The 20,262-nt window shown below is 38.0% G+C and overlaps 1 protein-coding gene across 2 annotated transcripts in view; it reads right to left on the bottom strand.

Moving 5' to 3' along the window:
• Positions 1-20,262, bottom strand: part of suclg2 (succinate-CoA ligase GDP-forming subunit beta) — a 380,503-nt gene that overhangs the window by 171,894 nt on the left and 188,347 nt on the right. For both annotated transcript variants that reach the window (XM_063067942.1, XM_063067943.1), the window contains exons 3-7: positions 11,095-11,194; positions 6,094-6,184; positions 4,822-4,974; positions 4,375-4,464; positions 1,714-1,810 (exon numbers count right to left, since the gene is read on the bottom strand). In XM_063067942.1, coding sequence (XP_062924012.1) covers positions 1,714-1,810; positions 4,375-4,464; positions 4,822-4,974; positions 6,094-6,184; positions 11,095-11,194 — 531 coding nt within the window. The remainder of the gene's footprint in view (positions 1-1,713; positions 1,811-4,374; positions 4,465-4,821; positions 4,975-6,093; positions 6,185-11,094; positions 11,195-20,262) is intronic.

The raw sequence follows: 20,262 nt of genomic DNA, 5'->3' as shown, positions 1-20,262 counted from the left end.
CTTCCTGGTCTGCGATATCCATGGTTCTGAATCCATAGGGATTCACATATTCCCAGCAGCCTACAACATTCTTCTGCAAATATTCTTTATGTTTCACTTATAATGCATGTCTCATAAAACCAGGGACATAATCATCTCATATTTTTGAGGATTTAAAGTACATTCTAAATGCTTAAGTTTCCTTCATTTGTTCAATTTGCAGTCCGAAAGATGCACAGGTAATTATCATTAAATTCACAAAACAGCATTTCACTCTCACAACAGGGAAACCACTAGGAAAGTACAGATAAAAGGAAACTTCTGGAAGTAATTACACTTGTCAGCTCTATGGCCATGATGGACTTCCAGGGTATATGACTTTTAATTCGATGCAGCATATTTTTTTCTTTTCATTCATACATAAATTTGTTCACAATGCAAGTTTTTGCTTCATATAAGATAACATAATTACAAAAATAGTTATGTACCTAACATTTCTTCAAAAATTGAGGATGCAACAAATAACAGAAACAGACTAAACTCATAAGATGGCAAAGGGCTCAAGGTGAATCCTGATTGTCTAGGAGGGATCATACACCTTATTTTAACATTTGATAATCAGCACATTACATAAAATCCTTTTAGAATGAACTGGTTGATTAACTACCTGTTCGTTATTGAAATAATCTTCGCCAGAGCCGAGCAGGTGTGTAGCTGGGTAAGGAGTAGAAAATGGGGAGATTAGGAGTGAGGTAAAGAGAAAGGGGAGGAAAAAAGAAATGGGATAAATGGAGGATCAAAAAGGGGGCAGGAAGAGTGTGCTGGAGAATGGAAACAAAAGAGAAGGTGGTGAAGGGGAGGGAGAGTGGGAAGTGGAGGAAGCAGATGATAGAGAGAGAGAAAAAAGGAGGATAGATAAAGAGGATGAGTAAAAATAAGCAAGGGAATAGAGGCGTACAGAGGTGTAGCTGTAGTTGTAACATGTAATTTTATGCTGTTGCACAGTAACTGCTGCTGCAAAGCAACAAAGTTCATGTCAAATAAGGCAGTGATAATAAACCAGATTCCGATTCTGAAGTTTGTTTGCTGTCATTGTATAGCAGGGTCATGTTATCTAACACCTTAACCCCAATCCATCCTGAAATATTTCATGGAACACCCATTGGAATATTCAAATATTTATAGGAAATTCTGACAGGGAATAAAACATTCAATTTTCAGAGAAAAAAAAAACATCAACTTTCTTAACAGACTAATAGTACAGTTTAGATGATTTTTGTTTTGAAGGAAAAACAATATTGGAAAAGCATTTTGAAATCAATAGCCTTCACAAGTTGCTCAGAGTACAGCTACATCAGAACCAATTATATAGTTCCCAGTGGTGATTTCTCCTTTTAGTGGCATGCAAAGAATAGAAACCACAGTAATAGTACTGTGGTTTATTTCTTTATCAGAACAAGACTGATAAAGCCAGTTTACTCCACTGTGAGTATTAAAGAATTCAGCAACCTTGACTGTAGGTTGTGTGTTCTGATCTCACAATTACAAAATCAGCAGAGAGCAAGTACACAGATTAATCCACTCAGGATATTTGCCCAGTCAATAGAAGCATCATTATTTAATGTTGAAATGACACTGACACAAATGAATCCATTGTGTGCAAAAACGTTTTCAATGATTATTTCTTCCCGCATGAAAACAAAACAAGAAGCGTGCATTTCTTTCTCACATTACCTTGCCCATCTGGTGTTTCACCAAAAGGATTCACTTCTAACTGAGTGGCATCAACTTTCAAAAACAGAGTATATAGTTTCTGAATCTGTTCTGCAGCCTGTTTAATGAAACAAAATAGAAAACAGATAATACTCTACAGAAGAAAGGGAAAAATTTACCTCAACATTGGTACAAAACGATCTAAGCAATGTAACAGTGCATTGTGTCCTCTTCAGTAGAGAACAGCAGTTATTTTCTATCACCTTGAGCTCTCCTATTTAAATACATTACACATACACAAACAGACATAACAAGGTGAAGACTGGGAGTATTCCTCATGCAAAAACTATCACTAGTCCCAAAAGATAGGGAACCAGTTGCAAAAACAATGGAAATGCGACAGAGATGGAGCTGGAGTGAGTGATTCGGAAAGGATGAGTATCGATGCCCAACCAACTAACCCGAGTGTGTGGTTGGATTTCTCTAAGCACCAAGCCAATGGAGGAGGCCAAGAATGGCTTTTGGCTGGGTGGCGTTGTCTAGGTCCAAAACATTTCACTGTGGCAGAGCCCAGATCCTAATGCGAGGCACGATCCGCTGCTTGGACAATTTAAACATTGGCCCAGATAGACTGCAAAGGCAGGGTGTCAGGACCAGAGGCAAGAGTCAATGTTCACTTCTCTCTCCGCGATGCTGAGGCTCTGAGACCGCCCCGGCTGCTGTGCTTCGTGTCTGCGAGCTCCGTGGCGATTTGCTCGCTGTTATGATGAACCGAGACCCAGACTTTGGGCCTAGTCCAGGGCACTCCGAGGATTCAGATCTAAGGAGTCAATCTGGTTCGGAATGCTGTGCTGACTTCTATTGTTTGCATCATTTGTGGTTTTTTTTTGCTTCTCTCTCCAATGGGGAGTTGGTCTTTAACTTGTTTTAATTGAGTTCTTCCAGTTTTCTTGCTTTGTGGCTGCCTGTAAGCAGACAATTCTCAAGGTTGTATAATTTATAAAATCTTTGAAAATAAATGTACTTGAATGAATGAATTAGGACAAATGCATAGGATACCCCAAAACAGAATATTTAATACTAAGCTTCAAGCACAATGTGGAATCATATGTAAGTGTTTGAAATTGTGCTGGTTATGCTACAGTTTAAGTTGCTGCTAAAATTTCCTTGATAACTAAAAACAAAATATTCCATAATGTAGAAGGCAGCATGGTACAACGTTATTGCTTCTTCAGTTTACATTCCATTTAAAAGTATTCCTATTAACTTTAGGAGGGGAAACCTAGGGAAGTACAAATACTATACCTGAAAACGGGTCAATCAGCAAAAAAATTGCACTCTTTTTTGCCCATCTCTCACTGCTTCTGACCCAATTTTAAAAATCATTAAAAGGTGACTTAAAAATGACTCTGAGCTATTTAATAATTTAATTGGTATAGTCAGCAATCTCATAATTTAAACTTCTATGCATAGAAACAGAAGCATGTTCAGTAAGTATGAGTGTGAAGGGCCAAATGAACGAACCTTGCCCCGCCTGCTGTCAAAGATTATTCTGGGGCAGACATTCAGCAGGGCAATACCTGGGGTATCCAGGCGAGTAAGGATTCAGTACACTTTACCTTTACCTTCCAGGTGGCCCTGTCACAACTGGGAGTCTTACCTTACATCAAGGCTGTAAGAGTTTTAAAATTTCTCTGACCTTAAAAACTGGTATGATTCCTTAAAATATAATTATTATTTAAACAATTAAACACAATGGTAAAATATCAAAGCCATAATGCAAAAGCCAAGATAAAGACATAATAAAACAAATCAAAAATAAATAACTTGCATTTTCCTCTCTATCATAGGGGGCAAAGCATCCTCATTTAAATGCATGGGCCATTGCTCCTATGCCAGGCCTGACAGATGTAAAATGTGAGAGATTGGTTCCTCACTATAATTCTGGGATCCCCAGCATAAGTGGGCTATGCCATGAATTCTACGTGGAATCCTGTGATGGAGTGCAGTGACAGATGGACCAGCATCTGTCACACAGCACGTCCTGGACTCGTGGCAAGATTTACCTACTGTACTTGTGTGTGGTTGAATGGTTAGTTTCCTCTGAAACCTGCAACCACCGTCAGCTGAGTCTGGCTAGTTTAAAATACTTCAATCTTCTGATCACTTGTGCTGGAATCTACAAAACCAGCAGATTACATCTTCTGTCCCAAAACTGTATCCTATTGTTTGTTTATAGTGCTTTATGGGCATGCAATATGGACAACACTCTTTTATGTAAACCAAGTGTATGTGACAGGTAGTATAGTGATCCTTTGGAATGTAAAAATTGACAACAAGAAGTCATGATTGTGGATATAAAGAGCACATAGCTGCTGCAAAAGACCGTTTTGCTACAATATGGATCAAAGATTGAATATTATTTTTCTAAATTTGAAAATAAGTACATTGCTTTAAAAATAAATGTCTCCTACTTGTGAGACCAAGTATTTTGGAAAAGATTTAGCTACTGATTTATTTTGAGCTAGTTCAATGTACATCTGTCTCAACAATGACAGTCTTCTCCTTTCTCTTCACAAGAGAAATTGATTTCTAATCTGGGAGAAGCACACTCAGCAATATAATAAATCACTTTCCACAGATTTGTAAAGCTATATTTGTAAACCATTGTTGCACTTTTACCTTTTGCTGCTGTGGTCCTTTAAATCCTATATTGGCAGCCATTCGAAATGCCTGATCTTCTCTAACCCCTTCAAAGATATCAATGACCTCCTGATAAATAAATCAAAAAAAGTTAATAAATATTTCAGAAACCTGAATAAGAACCAAAAGCATAGACTTCATACTTCGAGCAGATAATGTGTGTGAAACAGCTCGACATGGATACAAGTAATTTGTCTGCCAATTTTTTTTTAAAAAAGTAGTAATTCAACTCAAATAGTTTTAAGTGTTAAATCTGCCTGGTATGTCAAGTCAGTGAGAAAATATGTCAGTTTTCTCATTTAATTACCATGGTATTTGCTTAAATAAATATTATTAAAAATCAGTAAAGACTACAGTTCAGTTTCATTTTTAGCACTGAGAAACATATTACATAGGATGCACAATCACTTTAGCTAATTAGCATACCTTAAATATCAACTCAGGTTTGGTAGCTGCTACTTCTTCAATGTCCATTCCTCCCTGGGGGCTTCCAACCATGACCGGTCCATTGCAGGCTCTGTCCATCAGTATAGCTAAATAAGTTTCTCTGGCAATATCCAGGGCCTCAGCCACCATAACCTTCAAGTACATGTATATTAATTTGAGACATGTCATTTACTACAATAGAAGTGCAATTTAACACCTTATCCTAAAAGATGCTGTTGGATTCACAGATCCATACAGCACGGAATTATATCCTCTGGCCCACAACACTTAGATTATTCTCCCCACATTTCCGATCGACTCTTCTCAAATTCTATTACTCACCTGAACACTAGCAGCGATGAAGAACAGCCAATTATCCTACTAGCCCACGTCTTTAAGACGTGGGTGGAAAGTGAAGAACCAGAAAGAACCTATACAATCACATGGAGAGTCTGCAAACTCCACAGAAACAGCACAGGTCAGGTTTGAACCCAGGTCACTGGCACAGTGAGACAGCAGCTGTACTGTCCACACCACTGCGCTACTTTCCCATTTTTCCCCTTTAGGTTTACGCAACAGACTGGCCTTAGGCATGACAGCCTTCATAATTCAGGGCCCTAAGTATAAAAGTTTGTAGGTCACAGTGCAATTGTGCAAGAAACTGGTGAGGACATACTTGTAATATTGTGATCAGATTTGAAAGTCCTGCTAAATGAAAGATGTTATTGAACTGGAAAGATATATAAGGATTTTCCAGGACTTAAGGGACAGAGTTATAGGGAGAGGTTGGACAGGCAATGACTTTATTCCTTAGAACGTAGGATACTTAAAGATGTGTAAAATCATGAGGCTCATAAATAAGGTGAATGCACTCAGTCTTTTGCCTAGAATTGGGGTATCGGAAACTAGAGGGCCTACTTTTAAGGTGATAGGGAAAACTTTAGCAGGAAAATAAGGGGCAACGTTTTTACATAGCATGTTATCTATAATCATTGAGTGGCTGGAGCAAGTGGTTGAGGCAAATACAATGACAACTTTAAAAAAAACAGTTGGACGGGTACATGAAACTTGCTTGGGTACAGCATTTTAGTTGACATGGACCAGTTAGGTCGAAGGGCCTGGTTATGTGGTCAATGATTAATAATCAATAATTGGAAAAAATTCTGGTATTAATGACAATGTATTTAAATATATCAATATATATTTAGCTAGGAACTCACAAGTATAATTATAACATCAAATCACTTCTTGTTTTCTTGTCCATATCCTTACCTTGCTAACTTTAACACCTTCCTTTGTGGTCTGCTTTGTAATGAGATTGTACCCAAGCATTTGTTTGGCTAGTTGGCCAACATCATCAGGGCTGTAAAAAGAAAGTATATTTTAAAAGTATATTCCTATCATTTTCATTTTCTTACATTTTAACTGCATGCCTTGCAGCCCAATATCACTACCACTAAAATTAATGTTCAACTTGGCCTTTCTCTTAGTACTGAAATTGAAAAGATATTTTTGGCACAGTGTGTAAATTTTAAATTCCTGACAAGATGCATGGGACAGCTATACTACTGCAATACAAGTTACTACCACTAGAAGTCAGAAGTGAGCCATGCTAGAGCTAGAGCTCACTCTATAGACAACATTTTGACATTGCAACATCTAATCCAGTCTGGAGCTCATTTCCCAAAAGGCTATGCTTCAATCCTTTTACAATGAAAAGATTAGCAACACTAATTTGAGTTGGAAAATCTTGCTCTTTTCATTTTTATTCAGAACATAAATTTTAAAAAATCACCAAATCAATAATAGTGATGCTCAGAGCAAGTTTTTTTTACATAACAATCCAAGCACACAAAAAAAATGAAGCCAGGTTTAAACTGACCTTTTGCTTTGATTATCATAGCACCTAATGTCAAAAAGTCTTCACTAATTACAGATACATTGTAAAGTGTTTGCAATTTAATTCCTTCACAGCTCACTGTGGTAGAAAGCTCAATATATATTTGGCATATTTCTATTTAGCTGAATACCAAAATCCAACAAATAAGAAATTAGAGGCAATTGAGGCTTTTTGGAAGAAGAGAATATGATGAACAATGTAAGAGATCGAACAGATCAGAAAATCGAAAGTTGAGGTGAACTATAAGCTGACATGGAAAGGAGAGTGAATTAATTGACCATTTTCTCTACTTCAGTAAATTCCAAACCACCTAACAGAAAATTATATTAACGGAGTTTGCTCACTATTGTAATGGAAGTATTTCCAAGCAGCTGCAATCAAATTTACACAGTTTTCTAAAATAAGGTTTCTTAAAAACTCATACAAATAACTTCTGAATGTTTCTTTCATATTAATGAATTTTAAAAATCAGCTATTAACTCTCTTGCTCTTAAAAAGAGATTGAGTTCCAAGAGCATGCCAAAAGAACTGAAAGCAGGTTCAAGTTTTGAAAGCTTATCATGTTATTTGAGTTGTGTTGGGGAAAGAACCTCAGGTTTGGCAAAATAGCGAGCTGGCACAAGGGATTTGGTTCAAGTCTTTCAATAAGAGACGGAAATGAAAGCAGGATAATGGGTCCGATAACGCTAGTTTTTAAGTTTTAGAGAGATTTCTGGGAAGACGTAGGAAGTACATAGTTCATGCAAAATACCTTAATAAAGTTTATGGTTAATAAATGGCTGTACAACTGAATTTTTCACCTTTTCTATCTATACAAATATACCTCTACTTTTAATGCATTAATAAAACTCTGTACCTTTGAAAGACACAGTTGCATTTAAAGGTATAAATAGTATGTTGACTTTCATAAGAGTACAGGTACAAGAATGCCTTACAAAGATCCTGTATAATTATAGTAAGACCATACCCCAAGATATTGTGCAGACTTGTGTCCTAACCAGAAAACTGTATATCTGTCAGGGAACGCATGCATCACAGGTTTATCAGACTACTCTGTGGGATAGCAGGACTATTGTATGAAGAGAAGTTAATCAATTAGCCTAGTATTCACTGGAGTTTAGAAGAATTTAGAGGAGATCTTTCTGAAATGAATAAATCCTGAAAGAGCTCAACAGTTTCAATACAGGAAGGATATTTCCCCTGGCTGGTGAGATCTAAAATGGAGCAGCTTCAATCCCAGAACAGATGAGGAGAAATTTCTTCATTCAGAGAACATGAACCACTTGAGCTTTCTAAAACAGAGGGATTTGGATGCAAAGTCACTGAATATAGTCAAGTCATTCGATGAGTGGTTGGCTGGGATAGAGGAGCACATATATGAGATACAGATTAACAGCAGGAGTAAGCACTGAGCCCCTCAAATCTACTCCATCATTGAACAGGATTACGGATCATCTGATAGCAATCTCAGCTCCGCATTCCTGCCTAGTCTAAGTTCCAAGCTCCAAGTTTAGAGTTCAAAGTAAATTTATTATCAAAGTACAGATAGGATGTCACCATATACAACCCTAATTTGTTTTCTTGTGGACATAATCAGTAAATCCAAGAAACATAATAGAACCAATATAACGCCACAGCCAACAGTATGGACCAATGTGCAAAAGAAAATAACCTGTGCAATTCAAAGATAAGATATTATAATAATAGCAATAATAATACATAAATAAGCAATAAATATTGAGAGCATGAGATGAAGAGTCCTTGAAAGTGAGCCCATAGGTTGTGGGAACAGTTCATGGATGGGGCAAGTAAAGTTGAGTGAAGTTATCAAGAGCCTGATGGTTGAAGGGTAATAACTGTTCCTGAACCTAGTGGTATGAGTCCTGATGCCCCTTTACCTTCGTCCTGATGGCAGCAGCTGCTCTTCTGTGACAACACTCTGTGTAACTGTGCTCAGTAGTGGGGAGGGCTTTAGCCATGATGACTCGGTCATACCCACTACTTTTTGGAGGATTCTCCATTCAAGGGCATTGGTGTTTGCATACCACGTGGTGTTGAAAACTGTCAATATACACTTCACGATACATCTATAGAAGTTTGTCAAGGCTTTAGATGTCATGCCAAATCTTCAAAAATTTCTAAGGAAGTAGAGGCACTGCTGTGTTTTCTTCATAATTGCACTTAAAAGCTGGGCCCAGGACGTCCTCTGCATCTCAGTCTTCGATGTGAGATCTCTTTCCTCAGGCTACCGCATGTCTTTCATTCTAGATTGTTCCATCAGGAAAAGCACACGCTTGTCATCAATTTTATCAAGTTTCTTCAAAATTTTATTAGTTTCAATTAGATTGACTTTTTGAAGTCAAATAGAGCCACAGTGTTTACAGAGTGGTATGGTATTAAGGAATATTGATGAACAGACAGACACTGAGGTTCAAGCCAGTAGTTCCCTGAAAGTGGCAACACAGATTGATAAAGTGTTAAAGAAAACATGTTTGCCTTCATAGGACATGGCATAGTACATAAAAGTTGGGAGGTCATTGTTTAGTTCTGGTCATCACAGTATAAAAAGAATATGATTACACTGGACAGAGTGCAGAGGAGAGTCTTCAGAATGTTACCTGGATTGGAAAAAATTAATTATGGAGAGAGGCTGCAACGGCTTGCTGTGGAAGTTGACAGTTGACTTGGTGGATGTATATAAAATTATGAGAGACAAAGATAAGATAGATATTGAGAATCTCTGTGCATATGTAGAAGTATACAAAACAACAGGATATAGGTTTAGGATGAGAGGAAGTAGTCTAAAATGGCTTTGAGGGGAAAGGTCCATCATCAACCCCTAAACTAATCTCCCCCCCCACACACACACACACACACACAAACAGAACGGCAACTATATATAATCATTACAATCATTATGCTCAAGAGGTAACTAGATAGGCAGAGTAGACAAAGCATAGAAGGACACAGAGCCAATTCAAACAAATGAGATTAATGTAGACAAATTGCCAGAATGGTTGTGGTGGACTGAGGGCTTGTTTCAGTGCCACAAAACTCTACGGACCTTTCGCTTTCTAAACTCCAATTGGCTTATTATGCTAAATCTTTCCTTAAAGTAAATCACTTCAGCCCAGAGATCAGAGTACATTTATTATCAAAGAATATCTAAGTTATACAACCTTTTGATTTGCTTACAGGTAGCCGTAAAGCAAGAAACCCAAAAGAATCCAATTAAAAAAAATAGAAGACTAACATGCAACGCACAAGAGAAAAGGGGAAAAACCACAACTCATGCAAACAATGGAAGCCACCAACAACATTCCGAACCAAATTGAATCCCCAGATCTGTATCCCAAAGCAGCCTGGAGGAAGCCAAAAGCCTCACTTATCAGTTTGTCATATGAGCAGGCGAGGATCCATGTAATGAATTTCCACTGCACCATCTACAAGACATGTAAAACCTCCCTTAAAAGTCCATAAACAAGCACAAATGAGGTCTCACCAACACTATCTAATTGTAGCAGGACTACCTTAACCATACACTACTTAATCTTTGTAATAAAGTTCAACAGTTTGTTTGCCTTCTAATTTATTTCTAACTTTGTGATTTTTTTTCCAGATTTCTCAAAATTCCAACACTTAACAGTAACACACTATTTAAATAATGCTGATTTTTCATTCTTCCAACTGGTGGTTATCCTCAACATTTTCTCCACTGGCCACTATATACCCACATACTTAATCTACCATCATACCTTGACAATCTCTTCACATCTTTTTACCAAACTAGCGTTTCATTCTTCTTTATATTGTAATTTAGATATACTACACCAAAATCATTGACTTCTCAAGGCTCTCCCTAATGCCTCTGGCACCAACTGAATTCAGGCTTGCATACCTGGAAATGACCTGTTGAATCCTGTGTTCTATGCTCTGATTACTAATAAACTATCTTTAAATCTTAACGATGCAGAACTGCTTACATACCGTATCCACACGAGAATGCAAACAAATACGACCACCAATTCCTCTGAAACAGTCGCTGTTATATTTGTGTTGTTCATCACAATCCTGGATTTGTTGATTACGGATCTACTTTAAATTTGCTAAGCTTCATTCAGATTCTACTACTGCTACTTCAGAAATGTTCATTAAATATGCACATTTAATTTTCTTTGTAGTATTATGCATTTTGCAATTGCTAGTTTTATGTTTCAGCTTCAGTTACAATGAGTGCCTCCATTTCTGCCCCAACACATATATAACTTCAGAAATGCTATTCAGTTCCAAGGTCACATAATTTGGTTTAATCTACTAATTTCATCACTCAAGACACAGCAAAATAACCCTTTCAATAAAAATTTGAAACATACTTTTTGGTTAAATGAACTCCTCCCTTCAGTCCACTGGTGAAGCTGCCCTTCCCTCTGCCACCAGCCAGGATTTGAGCCTTTAAAACAATTTCTTTTGCCTCTATTTGGAGAGAAACAAAACAGTAACATATCATTAGTGAACTAATCGACTGCAGTTAGTTTCATAAAATGTACACCTAAAATATTAGACTAAATATCACTGGATATGCATGTTAGTTTCACATATTATTCCCTATACCAAATGTGAATCTTCCTTTTTACACAAAACTCTGCCACTACAACAGATGGAGAAATGTCACAGACAAGGATGTTAAGCATTAATCTAATCAATGCCAGTTTCTAAGCTTCAGTATCTAATAGCCCGTCTGACAATATCAAAACATTCTTATTTGTTAATCCTTACAAAATTAAATTTGCTTCTTCCCATTGAATTCTAACTCTTGTCCCTTCCAATTCCTTCTCATCCTCCCTTCACTTTTCCTTGGCTATAATTGGTGAAGTATTCATAACTATTTGGAGCCTTGGACCCTCCTTTACTTTAACCCATAATTTTCAGCAGATGTTCTTTGGGTCACTTAAGATAACACCAGAATGAAAGCCTTCTTTCCAACTTATTTCATTTTAGTTTGTATTTTACAGAAGCCAGTAATGACCACTCCCACAAGACAAAGTGGCCCAGATTCTACAGTTCTCATGATGTTGAAACTGTCAGTATTTTCTGTCAAGAAGCTGTGAAACTGTCAGCAATTTCTCAGATCTGCACATGCACAATTAAGTAGAAATTGTTCCTCCATAAGGTGCACTACAGAAGAAATTCTTTTTAATATCAATGAACTGACGAAAACGTCAACTTTTTACACAATGTTATCACGACAAAAAGTTAAGCCTTATCATATGAAATGCAACAATGTTTTGAATAGCATTCAGAACTTGATTAAATTTGTTTGTAGAGTTTAATACCCTTAGAAAAATGTAAGAAATCCATAGAATTTAAGATCATATTTGTGACACTTAGTTAACTTCCCTTTTAAGTTCATGTATGTGCTCCAATTGTTATCTCGTCCTTCATCAAATGTTTAAAATGCTGGTTAAAAAATTAAGATGTTTTATTTTACTATTTCATAAACATAAGAGTTTCTTCAGGTACTGAAAATCCAGAGTAAAAAGCACAAAATGCTGGAGGAACTCAACAAGTCAGGCAGCAGCTATGGAAAGGAATAAAAGTCAACATTTTGGGCCGAAACATGGCCCAAAATATTAACTCTTTATTCCTTTCCATAGATGCCACCTGACCTGCTGAGTTTGGCCAGTATCTCATATGTGTTATTTTACAGTTTGGTGTCTGCAACATGACTATCCACTTCATTCCACTGATGATATCACCAGACATTACTTCACTTATCCAGAGAATATAATATGCAATTTTTTTTTGAATCCAAGTCTGAGAGACACAGTTGAGCAGCTAGTACAGCTATGATTCTGCAGTTCCTGTGCCCCAGGTTCAATCCCGATTCCTGATGCAGACTGTGCAGTTTGTACAGTCTCTGTGGGATCCCCCCAAATATTCTGATTTCTTCCCACATCCCAAACACATACACGTTAGTAGGTTAAGTGACAGTGTAATTTGACCCCTAATTGGTAAATGGAGCAGGGAGCTGATGGAATTACCAGATAGCATTGACCAGACATTTCGAAATGAGCCTATATTTCCAGTGGTATTGATAAATTTTAACATGCAAAGTCCTTTACTCATAAACAGTATCTTATTTCTGGTTGCTCTTGAACCCTAATACGATACACCTAAAATACACTCAGTGGCCACTTTATTAGGTACAACTTATATCTAATCAGCCAATTATGTGGCAGCAACTCAATGCATAAAAGCATGCCAACATGGTCAAGAGGTTCAGTTGTTCTTCAGACCACACATCAGAATGGGAAAGAAGTGTGATCCAAGTGACTTTGAATATGGAATGATTGCTGTTGCCCAATGAGGTGGTTTGAGTATCTCAGAAACTGATCTCCTGGATTTTCACAAACAACAGTCTAGAGTTTACACAGAATAATGCAAAAATAATTTTAAAACATCCAGTGAGCGGCAGTTCTGTAGGTGAAAACGCCTTGTTAATGAGAGAGGTCAGAGAATGGCCAGACTGATTCAGGCTTACAGGAAGGCGACAGTAACTCAAATAACCACGTGTTACAATGGTGATGAGCAAAACGGCATCTCTGAATGCACAACATGCTGAACCTTGAAGTGGATGGGCTACAGCAGCAGAAGACCACAAACATACACTCAGAGGCCAATTTATTAGGTAAGGAGGCACCTAATAAGGTGGCCTCTGAGTAAAAATATCCATTTAATTTCCATACTTTTATAAGTTCCCCAACCTAAAACGTCACCTAGCATCTAATACTCCAAAGATCATTATTTACATTTTTGAGATCTTTATTGTCACAAATACACAACATAATTTTAAATTATTTGGCATTGATAGGGCACACTGCTTTTGGTGTTTCTATCAGAGATATTCTGATAAATCTTTCTCTAATTTTATTTTGGGTTTATTAAAAATAATGCACCCTATACTTTCCATGCAATTGTGTACATTCCTCCATGCAATTCATTCAAAATTAATGGAAAAGATAACAGACTTCACAGAACAAAGTACGCCTGGTAACTTTGACTTTTGGCATCAGCTTAACAAAAATGCCCCGCAGCCAAATCTAACCCAAAAAAGTTACCACAACATGAGGCTGAATTCATCATCCCTGGAGAATGTAACAGATAGTTCTCAAGTACGACCATAAGAAAAAGGAGCAGAAGTAGGCCATTCGGCTCATCAAGTCTGCTCCACCATTCAGTCATGGCTGATCCAATTCTTCCAGCCATCCCAATTCCCCCCCGCCTTCTCCCCATACCGTTTGATGCTCTGGCTAATCAGGAACCTATCTATCTCTGCCTTAAATACACCCAATGACTTGGCCTCCACAGCTGCTCGTGGCAACAAATTCTACAGATTTACCACCCTCTGACTAAAGTAATTTCTCTGCATCTCTGTTCTAAATAGACGTCCTTCAATCCTGAAGTTGTGCCCTCTTGTCCTAGAATCCCCTACCATGAGAATTACAATAGTTTGAGATAGTTCTGAAAACTGAGGAGGCTATTTGGGGCACAAGGGCAGTGATGGTTGGAAACTTTTGTCAAGGTATATTTTCAAAGTCCTGACAAACTAATTGCTGTTGCTTGGAAATGATTAAGTTTATTTTAAATAATTACTTTCAACACTTTAAAATTTGTTTGATAGTTACTAATTTGCAGAGTAATTAAGATCATTTGATTTTATGAACCAAGCTGTTATACTGACAATAATTGAATTGCAAAATTATTATTAAATAGATCAATACTTAGAAATCAACATTCAAAATTATATTCTAATACTGCATGATTCACTGTGTCCTTTTATGTTCAGCAATATGAAAATGTATTTAAGGATACATACAAGAAAAGGTAGATAATATTTGTACTAAATGCATCTTTTATAGCTAAATATTGAGGGGAGTAAAAGTGAACTTGGTTATACTATAAAAGATCAGGAAGTGCAAAATATGGATACTGTTAATGCACTATTAAACTATTATTTTACAGTGTGCCTCCTATACAGATATCCCAGAAATCAATGAATGTCAGGCATGCTAAGACATACAAGGCTTAAATATTTTAGCTCAACAATGAAAGATTCGAATCAGCTTTTAACATGATATATGAATTTGACTGTAAATGACCTGCTTACTAAAAATTCAAGCCACTTTTCATTTCTCAGAAGCCATCCTTATAACAAATTGGTATAACACTTGCAGAGAATAATGCTCCTTATGTTTAACAGCATTCACCTGTTTCTGATGCACATCATTTCCATTTACCACAAGTTACATCATTTTCAGCACCATGGACAGAAACTAGGTAGCTTTTAAAAAATACAGTACCTTAATCTATAGCATAAAGATTTCTGCATTGCACTGTCCATGTTGATCACAGGTTCAGTTTCTAAACTCAAATAGCATAAGATATATTCTATTAACAATATATACAAGAGGCAATTCATTTTCCATATAAATTTGCAGAATGAATCATTTACCAATGTAATTTCAAAGTTTAAACTATATGATAGAAAAAGTTGATACTTTTTCTAACAACATCCATGGAATGGTATTCATAAACTAATCAACATTTGTCACACAAGTCAATATATTTAACTTCTACCTTGAGAGTTCTGATTACTTAGGCTATGCAGTGCCTACAGCAAAATGTTTTCTGTTCAGTCATCTTGTTTATTACTGAACTACTGCATTAGTCACAGTCCTAAAACATGAGGAAAATGACAGGCACATTACTTACTACAACAGCACTTACCAGTGACCACAAAAGACTTTAAATATTAAATGCATACTATATACAAAGACATTGTTCACAAATTCGTAGGATTAGTGTATACGTAGGTTTCTTGGCTAGTGTCAACCTCTACCTCCATGGGAGTGAAGGCTATCATTTCTTTTCTAACCAAGGCAATCGCCTGGGTCACTGCACCCTGCGTAAACACTTGATCTTTGGTTGCTTGATATTTTTAATAGATTTTGTGTCCAGTACAAGAAGCTCCTTGAGGAAACAGCTAAGTGGGAGATTTATATTCCTATAATTAACTTTGCATCAACATATTCTACGTTGCTTATTTTCAATAACTGAATATTTTTGCCATGCGACAACTGAAGATAATCTTCAGGCGAAATCGGGGCTCTACCAAGCAGAATGTTCACTGACCTGCATTAAATAATGAGCACATGGTAAAAGGCGGACAATAGAAATAAGATATATTATAAAGCAAAACTCAAATATCATGCCATTTTAAGTAATGTTTATGAACTTAGGAAGTAAGCACCATGCGCAGGACAGATTAGATCTTAGATGTACCATAAAAAACACCAACGTACAAGTTTTTTTAGGCACAAGTTGTGCAGAGACAGGTATTCCACCTGAGCAAGTTTTGCTGAGAAGCTGGATAGCTACAGAAATAAGCTTTGGAGATAATGCACAGTTCTGGTGCTGGTGGGCTTGCTGGCAATTTGCTGAATAGGTGACTGCTAGGGTGAATGGAGTCAGCAGCCAGTTTTCAGCTCTTCTTTTTGCATTGGCAATGAACGGGTCTTTTAATGTTGGTAGCAGACAGCCAATGATCTTCTCTGCTGAGTGAACCATTCACTGCAATTTGGTCAGTCTTACCACATCCACTTCTCTTTTGGCTGGCTATCTTCCCTCTCCACTGTCAGTTTTGATCCAAAATGTGGACAACATCCTTTATCCCCACAGAAGCTCCTCAATCTGCAGCAGGTTATTGAAAGTTTGGTGTCAAACCTACTGAGTAAGTGGAAATGTATTTCTATGATCTCCAAATCTGCTGAGGTGTCTTCAACAATGTAGAGAAGGCTGCCTCAGAAGTAGCTAAATGAAATAACAACAATTCTATCAACATTTGAAGATCTGAATAATGAGAAAGGAGGGGATGAGAAGTGAAATGTTGCATCTCCATTGTTGCAATGGAAGGAAACACTGGTGTTGATGAATGAAACAGGATTTCATCAGGAAATAGCCCCTTAGGATTACTCAGCGGGGGTTAACAAGGGAAATGTGCTTGGTTGTGACAACACATTAAAAGCACAGGAAGTGTGGAGGTGGATTCATTGAATGGGACCACTAGTTGGATCAAAGATGAGGACAGAAGAAATCCTATCACAGCTCTGAGAGGCAGAGGCATATGTGAAATCAGAAGTGGGGGATATAGAACAGATCTAGCTGAAGGTCTTGTCAACAATGATGTATGGAATCCTTGGCCAAGGAAAAAGGGAAACAAAAACAAAGCAGCCTAAATTCCCTTGCAACACACACAAAACACTGGAGGAACTCAGCAGAGCAGGCATATTGGGGTAACTTCTTTCAGTGCCCATTCTCCAGAATTTACCTCCTCTGAAACTGGGAGGCTGATCTCAGCGGTTGAGAAGGACTCCGCAGCTGACAGCGAGGTACTGAGCAGCAGCAAGAGCTCAAGGGACATTAAAGCCACGTGGGATGAAGTAGTAACTACAACCAACAGTACACAATCTACTCACAGAGCCTTTGACAGAAGGGAAGGGATCTGATATTCAGAAGCATTTGCAATTTACTAAAAAAAAATCATTACTTTAAAAAAAAAATTTAATTGAAAACTAAAATCATGTAATAAGAAATTAAGTTAAATACACACATACAAATAATGTACCTTACCAAATTCTTCTCTTTCTCTGTTGCAAAGGCATAGTTCCCCTTTAAATGACTGGAATTGTAGACCCTGACTCTGTCTATAGTGATGCAGGATCCAAGGATAAGGTTGCCAGTGTAAGCTCTGGGAATCCCCATCGAGCTCTACTTCACCATGGACTTCATTTGGCCACATTGTGCAGTGCGATTGGGAATGCACTGGCAGAATTCAGGTAGTATGCTTGTAACCACCAAAAAGCTATCATTAGTTCCATGTGGAAATGGTATTAGTTTATTATTGTCACGTGTACCACAATACAGTGAAAAACTTGTTTGACATACTGTTCATAATGATCAAATGATTGCACAGTGCACTGAGAGAACAAGTTAAAACAATAACAATGAAGAGTACATAGAACATAGAATAGTACAGCACAGTACAGGCCCTTCGGCCCACAATGTTGTGCCCTCAAACCCTGCCTCCTATATAAGCCCCCACCTTAAATTCCTCCATATACCTGTCTAGTAGTCTCTTAAACTTCACTAGTGTATCTGCCTCCACCACTGACTCAGGCAGTGCATTCCACACACCAACCACTCTCTGAGTGAAAAACCTTCCTCTAATATCCCCCTGGAACTTCCCACCCCTTACCTTAAAGCCATGTCCTCTTGTATTGAGCAGTGGTGCCCTGGGGAAGAGGCGCTGACTATCCACTCTATCTATTCCTCTTATTATCTTGTATACCTCTATCATGTCTCCTCTCATCCTCCTTCTCTCCAAAGAGTAAAGCCCTAGCTCCCTTAATCTCTGATCATAATGCATACTTTCTAAACCAGGCAGCATCCTGGTAAATCTCCTCTGTACCCTTTCCAATGCTTCCACATCCTTCCTATAGTGAGGTGACCAGAACTGGACACAGTACTCCAATTGTGGCCTAACCAGACTTTTATAGAGCTGTATCATTACATCGCGACTCTTAAACTCTATCCCTCGACTTATGAAAGCTAACACCCCAGAAGCTTTCTTAACTACCCTATCCACCTGTGAGGCAACTTTCAGGGATCTGTGGACATGTACCCCGAGATCTCTCTGCTCCTCCACACTACCAAGTATCCTGCCATTTACTTTGTACTCTGCCTTGGAGTTTGTCCTTCCAAAGTGTACCACCTCACACTTCTCTGGGTTGAACTCCATCTGCCACTTCTCAGCCCACTTCTGCATCCTATCAATGTCTCTCTGCAATCTTTGACAATCCTCTACACTATCTACAACACCACCAACCTTTGTGTCGTCTGCAAACTTGCCAACCCACTCTTCTACCCCCACATCCAGGTCGTTAATAAAAATCACGAAAAGTAAAGGTCCCAGAACAGATCCTTGTGGGACACCACTAGTCACAATGCAGTAAAATGCAAGAGTTACAGAGAAAGCGCAAGAGCATGACCAAGTCAGCCATGATCTTACTAAATGGTGAAGCAGGCTCAACAGGCCAAATGTCTACTTCTGCTCCCATTTCTTGTGTTCTTATATCAAGGTAGATTGGGAGGTCTAGAGTCCATCTTACTGCACAAGATGCCCATTTAAGAGTCTGCTAACAGAGGGATAGAAGCTGTTCTTGACCACGGTAGTACATGCTTTCAGGGTTTTTTTTTTAAATCTTCTGCCTGATGGGAGAGGGGAGAAGACAGAACATTTGGGGTGGGTGTTTAATTATTCTGGTTGCTTTACTGAGGCAGTGAGAAATGGAGACAGAGTCCACAGAGAAAAGGCTGCTTTCCCTTTTGTGCTGATCAATGTCCACAACTCTCTGCATTTTCTTGTAGTCACGTGTAGATCAGATGCCATACCAAGCCATTATGCACCTGGATAAAATGCTTTCTAAGCTGCATCAATAAAATTTGGTAAGGGTTGATGGGGACATGCCAAATTCCTTTAGTGTCCTAAAGATGTAGAGGCATGGGTGAGCTTTCATGGTTGTGACATCAATGTGATTGGACAAGACAGGTTATTGGTAACGTTCACTCCTAAGTATCTGAAGCTCTCAATCTCTACACTGTTGATGTAGACAGGAGCATGTACACCACCTCTCCCTGGTGTCAATAAGCAACTCTTTTGTTGACATTGAGGGAATTGCTGGTGTCATGGCACAATGTCAATAAGTTCTCTATCTCCTTCCTGTACACCATCTCATCGTTGCTTGAGACATGGCCCACCATGGTGGTATCATCTGAAAATTTGTAGAAGTAGAGCAGAATCTGACCACACAGTCATGAGTGTACAGGGAATAGAGTAGGAGCTGAAAACACTACCTTGTACAGCACCAGGGTTCAGAACAATAGTGGCAGAGGTGTTGCTACTATTCTCACTGCACGTCATCTCTTAGTGACCAAGTTAAAGACCCAGTTGCAGGAGTTTGGTGATGAGTTTGCTTGGAATTATTGTATTGAAGGCAGAGCTGTAGTCAATAAACTATAGTCTGAAATGCCAGACTAAGTCTAGCAAAGCCCAGACTAATAATTGAAAGTAAGACCTGATCTTGCTCCCCTTCAAGTTTAATCCATCATGCAATAAGACAGTAGTTGTTGCTGTCTATTTCGTGCGAGATACTGATTCTGATTCTTAGTCTTAGGCCAGAAGAGCCGCAGAAGGCATCGAATGCAGAGTCTGGTATGGTGGAGTACTGGATACAAGATATTTGCCTTTTCCCACACTTGAGATTGTGAAAATAAGGGAACTATTGACAATATACAATTTGAATGGGAATTGCTACAACACTGTTGAAATTAATTTGGTTGATTGGCTAAGCTGATAAACATTGACTTAGTTGCTTAATCTGTTAAAATTCCCCATTCTATTAATTAAGTAAAATTATTAGTAA

The sequence above is a fragment of the Mobula hypostoma genome, chromosome 15 (assembly GCF_963921235.1).
Source record: "Mobula hypostoma chromosome 15, sMobHyp1.1, whole genome shotgun sequence".
NCBI lineage: Eukaryota > Metazoa > Chordata > Chondrichthyes > Myliobatiformes > Myliobatidae > Mobula > Mobula hypostoma.
Note: the sequence above shows the minus strand (reverse complement) of the source record. Positions and strands in the feature narration are given on the sequence as shown.